The sequence below is a fragment of the Symsagittifera roscoffensis genome, chromosome 1 (assembly GCF_963678635.1).
Source record: "Symsagittifera roscoffensis chromosome 1, txSymRosc1.1, whole genome shotgun sequence".
Lineage (NCBI taxonomy): Eukaryota > Metazoa > Xenacoelomorpha > Acoela > Convolutidae > Symsagittifera > Symsagittifera roscoffensis.
The window spans coordinates 5971856-5989840 of record NC_087062.1 but is presented as its reverse complement, the minus strand read 5'-3'; the positions used below and the strand labels follow the sequence as shown (position 1 = coordinate 5989840).

At 35.5% G+C, this 17985-nt stretch overlaps 2 protein-coding genes across 2 annotated transcripts in view; one reads left to right on the top strand and one right to left on the bottom strand.

The window, feature by feature from the left end:
• The window catches only part of LOC134843901 (uncharacterized), a 681357-nt gene that overhangs the window by 558241 nt on the left and 105131 nt on the right, over positions 1-17985 (bottom strand). The gene's annotated exons all lie outside the window — the stretch shown is intronic.
• LOC134854591 (uncharacterized) overlaps positions 1-17985 on the top strand; it is a 36382-nt gene that overhangs the window by 1969 nt on the left and 16428 nt on the right. The window contains exons 3-5 of the mRNA XM_063870918.1: positions 4738-4886; positions 7575-7752; positions 9243-9370. Coding sequence (XP_063726988.1) covers positions 4738-4886; positions 7575-7752; positions 9243-9370 — 455 coding nt within the window. The remainder of the gene's footprint in view (positions 1-4737; positions 4887-7574; positions 7753-9242; positions 9371-17985) is intronic.

The window sequence follows — 17985 nt, the reverse complement described above, 5'->3', positions numbered from 1 at the left end:
ATATACTTTAACTCAGATGAAAATATCACAACAATCATCACTCCAAAAATATATAAGAACATAAGCGTAGGTTCCTTCTCGGGTCGAGGTGCTCGACTTTTGTTCCGACTTTGAAAGTCGAGCAAGTGCTCGTTTGCGATTGCGATTGAAATTCCGCGGTCGAGAATCAATTTTAAGTCGAGCACAATGTCGAAACAAAACCCGATTTCGGTTGAAAAAGTCGAAACATAGGTCGAAAAAGTCGAAACATACCTGATTTTAGTCGAAAAAGTCGAAACATAGGACGAGCACAGTCGAAAGATACCAAAATTTGGTCGAGACGGTCGAAACATAAATCGAGCACCTCGACCCGGTTTGGTTTCCTATTTTCTAAACCTCTAATGATACTTTAACTCAGATGTAAATGTCACAATAATCATCGCTCCAAAAATATATGAGAACATGAATGTAGGGTCCCTATAAGAGCCATTCACATAATGTAAAGAAGCCCGGGCACTACTATGTTGGTAATGAGGCTTACTTCACCTACCCGGGTTGACCAAAAATGCTTGTACTACAATTTCCATATATGAAAAAATTCTTATCCTACAATTTCCTACAATTTCATAGACTCAGAAAATTGTAAAAAAAACTCTAGGATAAGCATTTTTTCAGAAATGAAAAGTGTAAGATAAGCATTTTTTCATAAACCAAAAAGTTAATTTTTTCTAAATTTTGTTTCTCAAATTTTTGGGGATGTGTTCGTGACCGAACACAAGTGACTAAACCCATGATGTACTCAACACTAGAGTTCCCAAAAGGTTGATCGTTTGTCATTGACAATGCATGGGAAACGATCTGAATTATAACAGTGATTACTTCGCAAATCATATACTGAAAGCATCAAACTTTTAAATTTAGTCAAAATTTTTCAAAGATGGTTTTTTTAAATTGAATTTTCAACTTATCAAACATTGATCAAGGCATATATAAACATGCCATACAAAAAAAAACAGGAAATCTTCGCCTGTTTAAAAAAAGTTATCCAGAGAAACGGAAAAAACTCCAATTTTTGTGCATCGTGGACTACGTTAGGCAGACAAAAAAAATAAAATTTGCATGCAAATTTTTTTTTGGAAAAAGTTTGATTGAGTACAAAATTCGATTTGAGGTGGAAAAAAAACGAAAAAATTTATGGGGCAATTTCAATTTCACTTTTTAAAAAATTGTATGAAAATTGTATGACTAGCATTTTTTCCATACATTTGATGTAGGCAATTGTATGATAAGCATTTTCGGTCTGGGGAAATGTAAGATAAGCATTTTCGGTTTATGGAGGTCAATCCGGGTATTTAGATCAAATCAAAGCAAAGTTTCACTGGTTTTTTTAATGGTAAAACTTGATCTTCAATGATCTAATTATTAAGCAGAAAATTAAATTAGAGAAAAAGTTGTCAACATTGCGTTTCAATCAAGTTGTTGAGAGTAATGTAGTTACTTGAAACGAGCTTGACGTGTTTTCGGTTATCTGAATAGCGTCAGGCTTTGATTTTTGAGAAATTTTAATTTGAACTCAATGTTTTTTATCATTACCGTCCCGTGTATCTTATAGTTAATTTTTATGGTGACTTGAAGCTTCAATTAGTGGAAGCTTGTATGATTTTTCATGAAACATAGGCTTCTTAGAATGACAAATTGAGACTTTTCATTTCGATTCTTCTGGTAAAGCTTCTCAACTTCTTTATTTTGCGATCCCCTAGAAGGGTATAACTAGAAGCAGCGGCCGGTCTAGGGTTTTGTCGAAGCAGGATGGATTTTCAACGAAAACAAACTTAAAAATTCAATTTAAGTTTTATACAGTTAGTAGACGCCTTCCGATTAAAGTAGTTATTTGCTATTTTACTGTGTTGACTAAAACAAAACAAAAAATCAAAAACCAATTTAGATGTGGCAAGATTTGAATCCACCAGTTTTCAAATTTCATCAGAATAACTCTATCAAGAGTTTGTTGTCTCGAAACTGATGAATCAACTTTGTCATTTTTTTATTTTATTTGCATAACTTCAATTATTAAATTTTTTATCAAAACTGATTGGTTTCTTATTCTTAAGTTGCTCATAACTTAAACTTATATCGTTTTTTCAAAAGTTTGTAAGCCTTTGTTTCAATTTTTCTGAATGAGAAATTGATCTATTTGTTCACTTGATAATACGCTGTTAAATGCGGAGCAAGGAGGTTCTTTTTTTAAATCTCGTTAATAAAAATAAAACTACTGGCTTGCTTTATTTTTTTTTCTAAAAATCTTTCCAGTTAATAAGAAATCGTGACATGCGGTTTTAAGAATTTTCCATTTTTTCGAACTCCGATTTATTTGCAAAACCATAGAAAAAAACTCCCTGCTGCATTACCGGTTCTACATTCGCTTTGCAAAATCTTTCTAAAGTTTGTTGATTGAAAACATACTGTAGTGATATATTTTGGCCATTAAAGGTGAGAATTTTAGAATTAGTTGCGCCATATGCTGCTTATAATTAAGCGTTTCATCTAAAACTACACCAAAGTATTTTACTCTTTCTTTATGGTCTGGCTTACGACTGCTGCTATTGATACCAATAATTGGCTGTTTTTTACAAGAAATAAGGGCTTTGCTTTTAGAAAAATCAATTGTAAATTATTTTTTCGTACTGTTTTTTTGCAATTTTTGATTCAAATTTAAGCTATTGTCAGCAGTGGACGTAATTTTTTTTCGTCTGCAAAAATTGTCAAACGGCTGCTATAAAAAAACAATAAGAAAACAGTTTACAGACAAAAAAGCCGAGGTCTCAAAATTGATCCCTGTGGAACCCCACGAAGCAATTTCTGTACTTTTGTTTGGCTTGTGCTAATTTCGTCATATTGATGTATGTTTCTCAGGAAAAAATTCAAAAATTCATGGATTGGAAATTTTAAGTCTAAGTATAACACTTTAGGAGAAGCGTTTCTTGATCTACCGTAACAGATGCACTCAAAAAATCAACAATTATACATTGCTAGAATTTCGTTGTTTGTAAGTCTATCGCCAACGTTTTCTATATTTTCTAAAACTGCATGTTTTGTTGATCTCTTACTTTTGCATCTAAATTGATGCAGTATTATAAAAAAAAAGTTCCGTTCAAACTCAATTTTTCCCATACCACTTATTTTTCTAAGACTCTATTATTGACAGGTATCAATGAAAATGGCCTGCTATTATCACTAATGTTTTTGGCTCCATTTTTGTGTATCGGGACAAGTTTTAAACTTTTCAAAGCGTCTGGAAAATACTTATCTGAAAAGACGTTAAGTAACCGCTTACTGCTAGATTTAGGGTTTTCGAAATAAAGTTAGTTATTTCGATTTTGGTACAATCATGCGATTTTTTGTTTGCTAAACTATTGATTAGGTCGAGCTATGGGTTTTTTTTTAGTACGAAACAGTTGTGTATAGTTTTGATAGATTTACCATTACTTAGCAGCTTTCATGTGTTCGGCAAGAACTGGACCTACATTCACAAAGTAGTCATTCAAGGAGTCCACTCTCATATAAACTTCGGTAAATCGATTGGTTCCGTCTTGGTCTTTGGCTATTTGCAAAAAGGTTTTTGAGTTATTTTTTGGACAGGCATTTTTTCATAGGGTTCTGTCATTACCCTTTTTTATTGCTTTTTTTTCATTATTTCGCAAAACTTTGCCAGTAAGTGTTTGTCTTATTATCAAAACACTCACGCATTATCAGTTTTTTTTCCATGTATGTTCTTAAAATTTTTTTCACCCATTATTTCACTTTGTTTGTTTTTTCTTGGAACTTTGCTTACTTTTGCTGCATTTATCTTTTCAAGCAGGTGTGTTTCTAAAATGTCAACAGAAGTTTTCTTCATCATTGTTAAAGATTGCCGCATATCAAAGTTTATCGCCTGTATCTTAGTGTTCTTAGCAGATGGCAGTTAACAGGGGTCGATTGCCAAGGTATCTCTCTCGGTTGATTCGCCAGCTTTGCTCTTTTTTCTCGCAATTTTCGTTGGTTTTGTGGACCTTATTGGCTACATCTGACCTTTCCATACTGGTTTGTTTGAGCTCCTTATAGCGTTGTTCGAAAACTGCCCTGTTTTTTGGCTGGATGAACTCAACTGTGACTTTTTGGCTATTTTTTTTCATTTGACTATTTTCATGTTGTACGTTCAATTACTCTAATTTTCATAATATTTTTTTTCGGGGGGGGGGGGGGGGGGGGGGGAGGAGGGGGGCAGTCGTCTGAGAAAAAAACATTATGGGAAGGAATGTCTTTTTTTGAGAAAGAAAGTCCTGTTCTTTTTCTTTTTCTTCTTTCCCTTCTTATTATGGCTGCTAAAATTATCATGAATTTTACGATGACTAATCTGATTGTTTTTATGCTTTTTATCATTATGATTGTTAGGGTTTTTTATGCTTTTTTATGATTCTGATTATCTGTATCATTACGCAGACTTTTCATTATGATAATGGTTATAGTTATGATTACGATTAATCTTGTAAATCATTCTGATCAATATCATGATAATGAATATTTTGATTGGGATTTTAATTATGATTAAATGACTATTATCAATTTTATGATTTTTTCGTTTATAATTATTAAGTGTTATGGTTTTTTCTAATAATTTTCAAATTTCATTACGATTATTAATTTTTGAATTCTTTATTGATTTGTTTTATTGTTGCAATTATTTTCTTCGTTTTCTTCATTTCCCCATCTTTTATTTAGGAGCTGGATGGTGATCTGACTTTTCTGCTGCTGAAGGGTCCGAAAGATTGGTCAAACAAGGAGACGATGAGCTTCCATCTCTCCATTCCCACCAGCATCTCTGGAGTATGGGCCGTCATCCACCCGGACTATGAAGAAATCAAAGATCGGTAAGCGAAGCTTAGCAAAACTAAATCAATTCATTTAAAAAAATAAACCAATTTAAAGGGGGGGGGGGAGGGGTCAGCAAGCTGGAAAAAACGCAACACAAAATTTGGAGCTAAGGTTATGGCTTGTGTAAAATATTGGGTTAAATGTAAGTTAGTTTAGCTAGTATATGACATATGAAGTCCAAATTTTTGCTCGGTTGTTTTGAAATCTGACGTAAATTGTCACTGTCAGTTCCGAACCAGTTTAGCCTCAACCTAACATCTTGAAAAATTAATTAAAATCAATGGTTCCCGCAAAAAAATTTGTCGATGGTGATGGAATTATATGGTAAAAATTGCATTGAAACTTCAGCGTGGGAAACACACGCCACTAATCAACCCAATAAATATTGAATATGTTAGGTTGAGTATATCGTCTAAATTAATTTTAAAATAGTCAGTCATAAATAATTTTGTAATTGCACCCAACCGCAACCAGGTTAAACCAGGTTCGAATCCCGTCTGGGACATCTGTTTTGACTCTTTTCCAATCCCCCACCCCACATTTGAAATTCAGCTCGGAAAAACTTATTTTACGTTGTCATAATATACGAAAATTTTGCATGGTGAACAAACTAATTATTGTGAACGAAATTCTTATTCTAATTTTACATCGTAGCATCACGCATTCACGCATAGTAACACGTAAGACAACTGAGAAAATAGAAAATATGAAAATTGGTGGGGGGCGAGGAGCTCGATTTGTTTCGACTTTCTCGACCACAAATTGGTATGTTCCGACAGTCTCGACCAAATTTCCGTAAGTTTCTACTTTCTCGACCAATTTTTGGTAGGTCTTGACGGTCTCGACCAAACTTTGTGTGTTTCAACTTTCTCGACCCAGCAAAAAAAAGTGTTCGACTTTGTTCGACCAAGTTCAGATGTTTTGACTTTCGCAACCGTCTCGACCGACTTTTTTTGAAAATTTATTTGATCGACTCGCATAGACATGTTTCCCTTTTCTCGACCAAAAATGGCTATGTTTCGACTGTCTCGAATTTATCGATCCAAAAAAAAGAAAACTCCAAAATTTTCTTCGAAAGCCAGAAGAACAAGGTTCTTTGTATCAGGAGGAAGCCCTGAATATATCAAGAAGAATCCCTCCTCGAAGGAATCTATCAGAGGGAAGAACCTTAATGACCCCCAACTAATTATTGTTTGAAGAAATTGTGAATAACATTACGAGGCCAATCTGTGCACTGGATAGATGCACAATTTTCTGTCTGCACGTTCCTGGATTCCAGAAACAAGCCTTTAAACATGTTCCAAAATGTAAGTGGATTCCACATACAAAATTTCCCCGGATTCCGCGTACAAATACCTCTAACGTAAAATTTGTCGGCATATTAGTTTTTCTGCGGATTCCGCAACGAGTGAATATAGGTAGTTGTTCTGGATTCCCCTAATGCAACCAGATTCCACAAATGTAAGTGGATTCCGCAAATTTATGCGGAATTTGCTTTCAGTTTGCGGATTGGGCTTGAAACTCGCGGAATTCGATCACAATTAGCGGATTCCGCTTATAATTTGCGGATTCAATGACAGCCCAAGTTTACTAATATATTGTTGAACAGATATTATTATTTGTTCAAGGATTCCACCAACTGTTCCGTATTTCGCAAAATTTGTTGCGAATTCCACATATTTTGTTGCGGATTCCGCAAAATTGCCTGTTTGTGGAGCGATTTTGAACAATACAGTGTTTTAGCTATTTGTCCAATGAAACCAAAACCGCAACAAAATCAACGAAAAGTAGCAATGTTGCGGATTTCGCACCAAATCTGATTTTGGCCTGTTGGGGAATCCGCTCACAATTCACAGAATGCACAATTTGGCCTATATTTCGACTTTCTCTACTTATGTTTTGACTTTTTCGACCATCAAATAGCATGAATAAATTGACACAAAATTGTAATGTATCCTTTTCAGTTGATTTTTTGATATGATTTTGGATTAGAATATAAACTTTAAAATTCTGTAAAACGTGAAACTCCTCCATTGTAAAATTTCTTGTAAAACGTAAACTCCTCCATTTTAAAACGTAAAATTTTTTATCTAATTGAAAATCCCGACTTTGCTTTTGTGTATTCTACAAATCTGGTCTGAAACTGTTAATGTGAAAATTTATGTTTGCGGAATTTTCGGTAAAATTTGTTTTTTTTTGCCATACGAATCCTTAGATTTCAAAAGCTGAAAAAATTACCTCTTAAATTTTAAATTTGCATTTTTTTTAAGCAAATTTCTGACGAAGGTCTTTTCCGAGCTCAATTTCCAATTTAAATTTAATTAAAATCTTTGGAAAATTTAAAATTGTGAGAAAATTAGATTGTGCTCGATCTATGTTTTGACTGTGCTCGACCTATGTTTCGACTTTTTTGACTAAAGTTAGGTATGTTTCGACTTTTCCGACTTATGTTTCGACTTTTCCGACTTATGTTTTGATTTTTTCAACCGAAATTGGGTATGTTTCGACTTTGAGCTCGATTTAAAATTGCTTCTCGACCGCGGAATTTCAGTCGCAAAAGTGCACTTGCTCGACTTTCAAAGTCGAAACATAAGTCAAGTACCTCGACCCCCGGGGGGGGGGGGGGGGGGGGGTGGAAAAGAGCCGCTGTTTTTTGCAGTCGATAAAAGGACTTCGTTGTTTAGGTTCACAGTGGCGAGCAACAGTGCGTCTTCGGTGGAACAGAGGTGGGAGGTGGCCAGAGATTTGTTGAGTGAGTTCTCTGCCAACTTCGTCACCCCCAACTACCAGGCCTTCTACCTCATGTCCAAACGCATCTTCAAGAAGTTCGGGGTGGTCGAGGCGGTCAGAGTCGACATGGAGGTGAGACGAGGTCTCTTCTGGCATCTCGATAGCTACTCCCTCCTCTCCCCCCACCCCCACCCCTAACGTACACTGTAAAGAATTGCCACCCCCGAAAACGAGCTACTTCAACAGTTATAATATGCGAATTTGGTACCTTGTAACGAGTCCTCCATTTGACCGAGCTACGGGACTTAGGTGCGAGCAACTTTGCGCGACTCAAAAACTTCGGCGCGACTTTGCGCGACCCAAAAAATTTAATTCGCGGATTGGCGCGTCTGAAAAAAAATAGCGCGACTTTGCGCAACTTAAAAAAATTTACCCGCGACTTTGGGCGACCCAAAAAGTTTGTCGAGACTTTGGGCGACCTAAAAACAATAATTCGCGACTTTGTTCAACTGATATCTTTGTCGCAATTTTGCGCGGCCGAAAAAAATAAGCTCGTTTTTGCGCCAAAATAATTTTACAGATGGGGGACTCGTAATTTGTTTCCCAATCTGTTTAGCCCCTTAGGGGTCATAAACATGTTTTCAAAAAACAATCTAAATACATAAAATCAACTAAACTAAGTTAGCCTTCTTTCTAGTGCATTTTGTGGCACACACATCACTAGTGCAACCTAAATCAGGATTGCAATTCTAAAAAATTCTGTTTTAAACCACTTTTAAAAGCAGAAGCGGACTAAGGGGAGGAGGCGGGGGGGGGGGGTGGCGTTTCTCCCGTCTTCTTAGGGATTTGACCCTGACTACACAATGTGTCCCCCTTTGGTACCATTTTAGGACATACAGTTTCGGCCGAACAACTTTAATTTTTCTAAGGGCGCCTTCGGGGCCAATATACACTAATTATAAGGGGAGGGGATGATTTTTTGGTGAAAACCTTCAAACCTTTCAAAACGTGCCAAAAAGGGTCTTTTTTGGCATGTTTTTTCAAAAATTTGCAAAAAAAACTTGGTCAAAACAGGGTCCTTATAGTGATCTGGGAGAGCTCAGAAAACTATTTTTGCTGGCCAAAAAAAATTCCTTATTTTTTTTTTGAAAATCCGCCCCCCTCGTGAAAATCCGAGATCCACTTCTGTTTAATAGTTTTGTTTGCAGTTCAAAACTGGGAATTGTGTAAGCGAATTTTTTAAGAGGACTTGAAACTTGTTCAGTTTTTGTCAGCAGTCATAAACAAGTTTTCTTGGAAGATTACGGAAAATAAACCAAATTACCAAATATGATTATCATAGCGCTGTGAAAGAATTTAATTTGAGAACATGAAACAGAATTCAGAAACAATTTTCCAGAAAAAATACAGAAAAAAAATGAATTTGCAAAAAACGAGAATGAAAAGTTTAGTTGTGTTTTGCTTAGATCAGGATCTAGAATTTTCTCGGGCGGGGGTATGGACGGATTTTCAAAAAAGGTTTGAACATTTTTGTAACACTTCCAAATTAACTTTCCGAGCACTCTCAGAACTCTTTGAAAATTCAATTATGACAAACGTATTTTTTGCCGCCCCTGGTTTAGATAGCGATTCTGGATCAGAATGAGACTGCGTTGGACTTGGGACTTCCGGATGGGCGAGAGGGGGACCAGTATGAGCATCTGGAACTGTACTACCAGTGGAAGGACGGAAACTACATGGAAGGCGACAAGTAAGCCCACTCAAAACAAAAAACCTTTTTTGATTGATATTTTACTAAACAATCTATGGGTAGGACCTTAAAGAAAACAAGGAATATTTATGATAGCCACTGTTTTCTCTCAATACAATTTTTGAATTAAAATAATGAGTTCGAGCAATTTTTCCCTGCATCTTGAACTTATAGTAAATTTCTTGTACCGCGCCGAGTTCTGCAAATTAACGTCGACCATATAACAAAAATCACAATATAATTGGGCTGTAAACTTTGTATTACTAGGCAGGATTGCCTATATGTGAAAGAACTATACTCAATTTCCTCAACTCTAAATTAGCTGAGATGCCCACAAAAAGTATTCCTTGTTTTCTTTAAAAGGGGGCCCAAAATAGGGTGAACTTGTCTTTTAATTAAACTTAGGACGCCAAGCTCGGTTTTATAAAAAAGTAAGAACATATTTGTGTTTTTACGCGTCTTGATTCGACAGACACATCTTTTGCGTGTCTTAGAGACTTTTGTCAGTAAATTCCACAAAAAACTCATCCCTACAAAAATTCCGAGAAATTTCTTGCCGGTGAATTTCGGAGACAAACGTGTTTTGCCATTGAAGTGGATTCCATTGAAAATTTCTGGATTTCACATTTCCTCTTGGGACTTCGTGGTCAAATTATTATTATTTTGTTGTTGAATTTCACCGTTTTTCTTTGGATTCCACAGTCAATTTGTTCTTTTTTGTCGCTAGACTCCCAAGCACATTTTAAACTGTTTATACAAATATCGGACCCAGTTTTTCTTCCTTTCAATTACAGAATATTTATTGAATTGATTCGTTCTAACTTTAAATGTAGTTCTTTCTAATGTAAAATTCATATAGCGAATTACATTTGCAAATGAGACAATTATACTGCTCAATATGTCCCGCAAAAGAGACATAAGTCCCCCACTTTATCTCTGCTCTTTTTCGCTATTGAGACAAGTGCCTCATGTTACCCCCTTCTCCTCTCATCCTTTACTACACTTGCCTTAAAAGCTGCAGGGTAGTATCAAGGATAATTAACCGAGCGGCAAAAATTCATCCCATCAAAACGATAATTATGTGGAAACCAATGACCACCTTAATAATTATAATAAGCATATGATCCACCTTATCAAAGATTTTTTATAAAGTTTTATTTTATTAAGACTTTTTTCCTGAGACATTTTTCTTTTCGCATTTTGCCTCTTTGCATTACTTTGCTGTGTTTGAACTGTAGTTCAAGCCCTCTCATGATATCAAAGATCAGCTTGAAAAAAGACCGCCGCCGATGAACTTTCAAACTAACCCCACTAGGACATTTAGGAGATGTAGGAGTTAAATATAAACCAAGTAAAGCAACCAAAATGAATGGCTACAAATAACATATGATACTTAAGTAATCATTTGCAAGTTGCGGTTAAAAGTGAAGTGAGTACATTAGGGAAACGGAAAACAAAATAAACAACAGGTCAAAAAACTCAGAGTTACTACTGTTTAAATTTTGAAAACCGGCACTAACTATATGGAACCTGTGATCCAAAAAATTTTTTTTAGTAAACAGCCCAAAGTCTCGTAATATTTTAATTTGTAGCAAGTATTTTCAATCTTAATTTGTAACAACAAATTTGGCCCCGACTGATTAAAAAATTCAAAGTGTATTTAATGTGCACAAAATCAGTAAACTTTTATTTAAAAAAAATAGAAAAACATAGATTTCTGATGAAGGCATAGAAAAATCTTCGATTCCAGTTTGAGGACTTTTAAGCATAATAGAAGTAGCCCTGACTCGCTGTTGCCAAATAATTGATATAAATATCTCGACATAACTCTCCATTGCATATCGACAACCTGGCACCAAAATTTTTGAATCACAAATTATTGTTTTTGAAAAAGCGGAGAGTTTTGATGAACCTGTTCTTCTCGCCTGCTAGTGCTGGTAAAAATCCAAATTCTGAAAAAGAAAGAAATCACAGAACTGGAGACATCCCTAAACTTGTTTTTTTTTGTCAATAGGAACCTGTCACACTTGGATTCACCGCTGATTCCAGTCTCTCATCTCGGTTGCCAGTGAGATTGGAAAAAAATTACCTTTTTTGCATGCAATCAACCGCTCCTTTGAGTAAAAAAATGCAAAAAACGTCTATTTGATCGTTCCATTTTTTCGAAGTCAAATTTTTTTATCTAATAACTAAACAACTTGAAAACCAAGCACTCAGGAAAACTTAAAAAAATCCAAGTTAATTATGTTAGATACTAATTTTAAAAAAACTTTCATTTTCAGAGTGGCCAAAATTACAGATAATTAGACTGTTGTTTCCTCATTATTCGATAAAAAAATTAGTAGAAAGTAAAACTTTTCACTCCGTTGAAATCTAGATGAGTCGCTTAGCATTTTAGTCCGGCATGCGAAGTTGTAGAAACACTTGATCAATTGAGACAATTACTCCTCCCCTCTCCAAGCAGTTTTCAGCATTAGGGACAACTAGCCCCTACAACGCACTTCATCGTTCAAACTATGTGAGTTAGGACCGATGGGTATAACTCATAGAGTAATTTCGGATAGGGTACACCGTCTGCTCGTCACGCTATCTTATTTTCGGCCGGATAGATTCGTGCAACTTCTTAGTCTTATACCGATCCTAATCTTACTCTTATACTATCTAGTCTCAGGTTGTTTAACTAGTCTCTGCTAGGCTCAATAGATCTAGGGTATACTGGTTTATTGCGGCTGCTGAAATACTCGGGAGAGTCCAACTAATTTCTAAGTTAAATTCAAATCTCTCTGGTGCTGAAATTACAAGTAATTTCAGCACTTACAAATAAGTGTGTTGTTAGTTAGATGAATCATGATTGGTTAATATTAAATACTTTAAATTGGTAAAATATCTAAATTATCCAATCATAAAATGTAGTTTAGATCAGGTTCCACCCATCCGGGTTTTACAGAGTTTTTTAGAATAGTTCTTCTGCTATTCGAAGGATGGATGATGGACGTTGGTATTTGGCGAACATCATAATTTTCTTCCGTTTTCTCTTTGTTAGAGAAGTTCCAGGAAGCTGGAGATAGGGACATAAGACGTTGTGTCTTCTTGTGACAACGACTGAGTCTCCGCAACAAACTCAAATCTGATTTCAGACTGGTTGGCTATGTCAGGTTTTTCTGTTCTTCGTGGAGAACTTCTTTTGTGTCTGATCTAGTTTGGGAATGGCGTGGAGATTGTGCGTGGAGGGGATGCCTAGTTACTCGGATCTGTACGTATACTTGAACATCGAGGTGGTCATTGGTCTAGTTCAATGAAGTCCTTTTCTGCGAAGTCAAGTCGTACTCTAAATCCTTTGAGTTGTGATTGTGAGCGGCATATCGATTGTAGTTGGCCATTCTTTCTCGAGTGTAGTGAGATCGTTTTGTCTTTAGATGTTCGTCCTTGGTGTTGTGTTCTGATCTATGTATTGCATAATATAATTTACATTTTATAAAACTTTTATTAGTTTAATATTTTTTAATTATGATTTTAGTTAGTTGTTTTCACAAAAGCTTTTTGTTTTAGTTCGGTTATTTTGAAGAGTTACTCACCCTTGAGTAGCTCTTATTAAAAATAGTGGTGTGTGTCACAAAGCGTGGATGTAGCGCGGTGGGTTAGGCCGGCTATAGAGCATGCTCAGGACGTCCTTCCTGGTGTGTTAGGCCAGGAGTGGGAGTATGATTTCATGCGGTTTTTGTGAGGGGTCCTGTTATGTGACAACGTTTTATGTTGGGTTTGTTGTGGTTTTTCTTATGTCTTGTTGGTTGTGTCCTTTTTTCAAAAATCAAATTGTTTGTGGTATGGGTTCGTCTTTCGACTTTTTTGTGTTTTATTATTTCTTTCTGAGACTTTATAATAGTCTTCAAAAGAATAATTTATCCAATTTTAAACTGGGTTAATCCGGTTTGGGTACCGTTGGTTTCCTTTTCTTAGTCATGCTGTTATTCTATGATTTGTGGTGTTTAGTAAGCTGCGTTGGTTAGTGTTGTTTAGTATATAATTCCTTTCCAACCGGGTTAAAGGAAAGTTTGAAACGTGTTATCTTGTGTTAGAGTTGTTGAGTGTGAAAACTTGAAACTGAAATTCATTATTTTAAACAATTCTTCGTGGGCGAGCTGTGCGAGTGTGGATAGAATTTCTGTGCGAATGAATGTAAATATCAAAAGGTTAGTACTGCATTTTCGTTTTATCAATTTACTACATAGAATTTTAAAATTTACTGCTAGTTATGGGGGAAAATTAAGTTACAAATTTTGATCATAATTAGATTTACTGCTTGTGGGGGAAGAATTTTATAAATGAATTTACTGCATTTGTATTAAATTTATTCAATTTGTTGGTGCAAAAGATTAATATAATTTGAAATAGTTTGAAAAAGTTTTCGATTTTTTATTTTTCTTTTTGTGAATTTTTTAGATGATTGTCGGATGAAGGCTAAAAATCTAAAGAAAACATGGATAAAGAATGGTGATTTTCTAATATTTTAATTAGTTAGTAATATGTATAATTCATACTTACCTGTTAGTCGTCGGGGAAAAAACCATGGGGGAAGATGTCGTGGATGAGATCGGAAGTTGTTAGTAGTTTAGCTAAGATGCGGATGATATTTTTAGTCTGAAGCAGTGGCCAAAGCAATTGAAGTGCTTTAATTGTGGTTAGTTCTTCAGTGCCAACTGCAAACTCATAAGGTGTGTTTTGGATTAGAATATATAATTTGTGATTGAATTAATGTTGTGGATGAATTCTAAAATGGGGATTTCTATAGGTTGTACAAACTCGTGTGGGATAAGGAAGGGTCGGGATTCTTCGGCGTTGAGGGTCTTGGTGATGGGGCAAAAGATATACATTTGGGTTATGGGATCATAATTTCGAAGAATACCATGAAGGTTAGTATCCTTAATGCAATATGTGAAGTTTAGAAAAAATGGTGAAGTGTATTTGGAATTAATGAATTGAAAACGATGGTGTGGTTGTCTAGAGGGTGTGTGTAGGTCAAAGTGATTTTGGATGAAACGATAATAACTATATGTATGTGTTTGCTTAGTGCGCAACATAATATCGTGTGAGCAGTGCAAATCTCTTTCGTGTGGTGCAAGGAAATGAAAAGTTAGTGAAAATATTTGGAAACGTTCTTTAAAACTTTCGTAGGCTTGTGTGTCTGTTAGTGCTTCTGAAATAATGTGGTCAAACTCACGATCGAAGATGTTTAGTGTAAATACATATGGTGTTTTGATGAAAAATTTCTCGGTGATTTGTGGATTAGCGAAGCGATCATCGTCTAAGAATTGATCTTGGTTAGCTCTGATGATGTTATGATCATAATATTCTAGTGTATATTCATTAGCTCTAGGCGCAGTGTGTGTTTTTAGTGATTTTTTGTATCCAACGTATGTAAATTGTCTAGGTGTTAGTGGTGTAGTGAGGCGATATAGCATGTCCTTATTTCGTTCTATATCGATGTGAGTGCTATATAAAGGTAAGCAAAGGGGATTAGTAAAGTGATAATATGAGGTCCACGAAAGAGTGGGCATTAAAACATATTCGTCTACAATGCTTCGTGTTTCGTTAGTGTCATGAGGGGTGTTTAAGGTGTATTGTGGAAATGAGGGTAAGGTGATAGCTAAAAATTCTTTTGTATTAGTGTGTTTGGGGTGGTTGATATATTCACGGGCTGTTCCTGGTTTTGCTGGGAAAGGATGGTTGGGGAACTTTCTTTTAAAAGTGCAGTAAGCTCTATTAGTGTTGAGTGAAGATTCAGTAGATGTGGATGATGGTGCTAATGATTCAGTATAAATTGAAGAGGGTGTAGGGGTAGGGGGGTTGGATGAATCTATTGTGGAAGAGATTTGGTTTATGGTGGGGGTGTTAAGGTGGTAGGGTTGTTGTTGGAGGGTAATAAAATTATCTAGCTCTGGGGAGATTTGGGGGGTGTCGGGAGAATGAGATGATTGGTATGAATGAAGCGAGGAGTAGGTTGGGGTAACTTGGGAAGCATAAGAGGGTGTAGAATTGATTGGGTCAGGGTTATTTGGTAATATGGGTTGAAAAGGGGGTTGGGAAAAATTTGAAGAGTTATGAAAATTATTGGATGGGGATGGTTCTGAGTCGGCGAATTCATCGGGGGTTTCAATATTTGGGTTATTGAGTTGTGAGATGGAATATAAAACTGAGATGTGTGAATTAGTGTCGGAATTCATGCCTGATGTTACATTACTAGGTGGGAAATCGGGTGGCGGAAAAGCAAAAAGTGGTATTATTGGGATTGGAGTGGTGAGGTTGGTTGGGTGGGAATTTGATCGGTGTAGGGATCCAAGTTGTCGGCTCATCGTGGGCTAAAAAAATTATTATTTTGAGACTGAAAAGCGGTGGTATGGGGTTGTTCAATAATTTGTTCATAAGTATTATCATCTTGTGACTGGTGTGTCATTATATGTTGGATGGGACTGTGTGATGTGGTTGGTCGAAAATTTGGATTATGTGTTATTGCTAAATTTCGAAAATTTCGCGGGACTAGGGATAATGGATGGTTATGTGGTAGGGGTGGTAACTGTGGTGCTGTTGGCGTTGTGTCTACGTTGTTATGTTCTTCGTCGTATGTGTTTTGCCGTGTTGCTATTTTTGTGTTGTATTCTTTTATTTGTGCGTCTAAGAGAATTTTGTTTATAGATGTAGAAAATATTCCAAAAAATCCTGCAAAGAGTATGCGTGCTACGCTTGCTTGTCTATTTACTTGTGTGTGTATAGCACATGTGTTATAGATTCCTTTTAATAGTGAAAAAAGAAATCCGATAAAGTTAAACATTGCGTATAAAATAGTCAATTTTTCTAAGATGTAATAGGGCCATCCTAGAAAATCAAGGATTTCATTTTTGAGTGTAACAAAGCTAAAAATGTTGATTGGTGATATATCTTGGGGACGGTATTTTTCACCGTTTAGATATATATAATCTTTAATGTCTTTAAAATATCCGCTATAGTCTTGTGTATAGATGTCGGCAAATCCTGCGGTTTCTGCAAGTTTGCGTAAGTCTTGGTCAATTGATTGTCTTTGTATAGTGTCCATTTGTGTTAATAATTCTTGGAATTGTTGTGTCCTAATGTGATGTTGAATATCTGATTTTGAATATATTCCTATTGATTGTAAGTCTATATTTGGGTTTCGAGCAATAGCGCGAATGCTTTCTGGTGAAAATTTTTTAAGTGACTGCATTAATGTAATGTGGGATATGGGGTGAGAAGGTAATATTTATTTTCATCGGGGTTTAGTTGTACTTCATTGTGGCTATTTTCTGATCCACATGGGACTGCGGTATCCCAGAAATAGGTTCTTCGTGAAAGTGTGTCAACGAAATGTACCTTATTCTTATAAAAGATAGGGATTCTTTTATAACATCGTTTATCTTCAAAAACGTATAGTGGTGATACTTTTTAGTGCAAGTATAAAACCATAATATGTTTCCTTCGTAATCTAAAAAATTTGATCTATTTCCAGATAGTAAATATCCTGCGTAGGGTATTTTTAATACTGCTAGTGCAAGTGATTGTAATATTTGTGTTCTTTCTAATTCGCATAGTTGGTGTAGTGTTTCTAATTCGGAGAGTGACATTTCTTGAAAAATTCGGCTAATTGTATAATCTAGTTTCATATCTAAGTGAATATCATAGTGGATATTACCGAAATATGTAGTATTCATTAGTGATAGTTCTTGTAAACGTGTGCTTCTAGTGTCATGGGGCTTTAGATGTCCACCAGGTTGTCCGTTACTTTTTTGAAAATTAACTGGTATATATGATGTTCCTTCGTTTGGAGGATAACCTGTGGCATATGGGTCGATTTTTATTTTTCCAGTGGTCATGTCGAATCCTTTTTCGTATTCAACTAATATTTCAGAGTATTGTGTTTTGTGAAGTGGGTTCCTGTATTTACATGCAAGTTCTGTTTCTTGATATATTTGAAAACGTGTCAATTTATTTTCTATATTGTGTATGTTTCTAAAATTAGTACTTTGTTTTCGTGATGGATGTACTTGTTCATATGGAATTGATTGTATAAAGTATTTTTCGTGAAATTTTATCATACGAGCGTGTATTTTTGCTACTTGAAATGTTGTACATGTGTCTTCGGGGAACCAAACAATTGTTGCTTGTGTTCGTGTTGTAGGGTCGCAATAACCTTGATCATTTTTACAAGGTAATCTGATTCCTTGATAGATCATTGTGTTGTCTGATAAATCTCGTGTGAGTTGTATTTTTTCGAGTTGTATTTTCCAATCGAAAAACATTATTTCTTGGTATCCTTTATTTTTTGTGTCTGCTTTGCAGTTTGATGGGTTATTTATACCAATGTGTGGTATCCAATGTTTATCGTGTATGTCATAGGTTAATCGTCCGTGTGCGCCGTTATATGGATATTTGTCATCTAGTTTTACATGTCCTTGGTATCTTTCAAGTTGTGATTGATGTACAGTGTCTGAAAAAACTTGAAAGTATACTAACTTTCTTTCTGAGTTTTTGTTACGCGTGATATTTAGTCTAAGTAACTCATTTTTACAATCTTCGGGATTGAGATGTAAAAGGCGTTCGATATTACT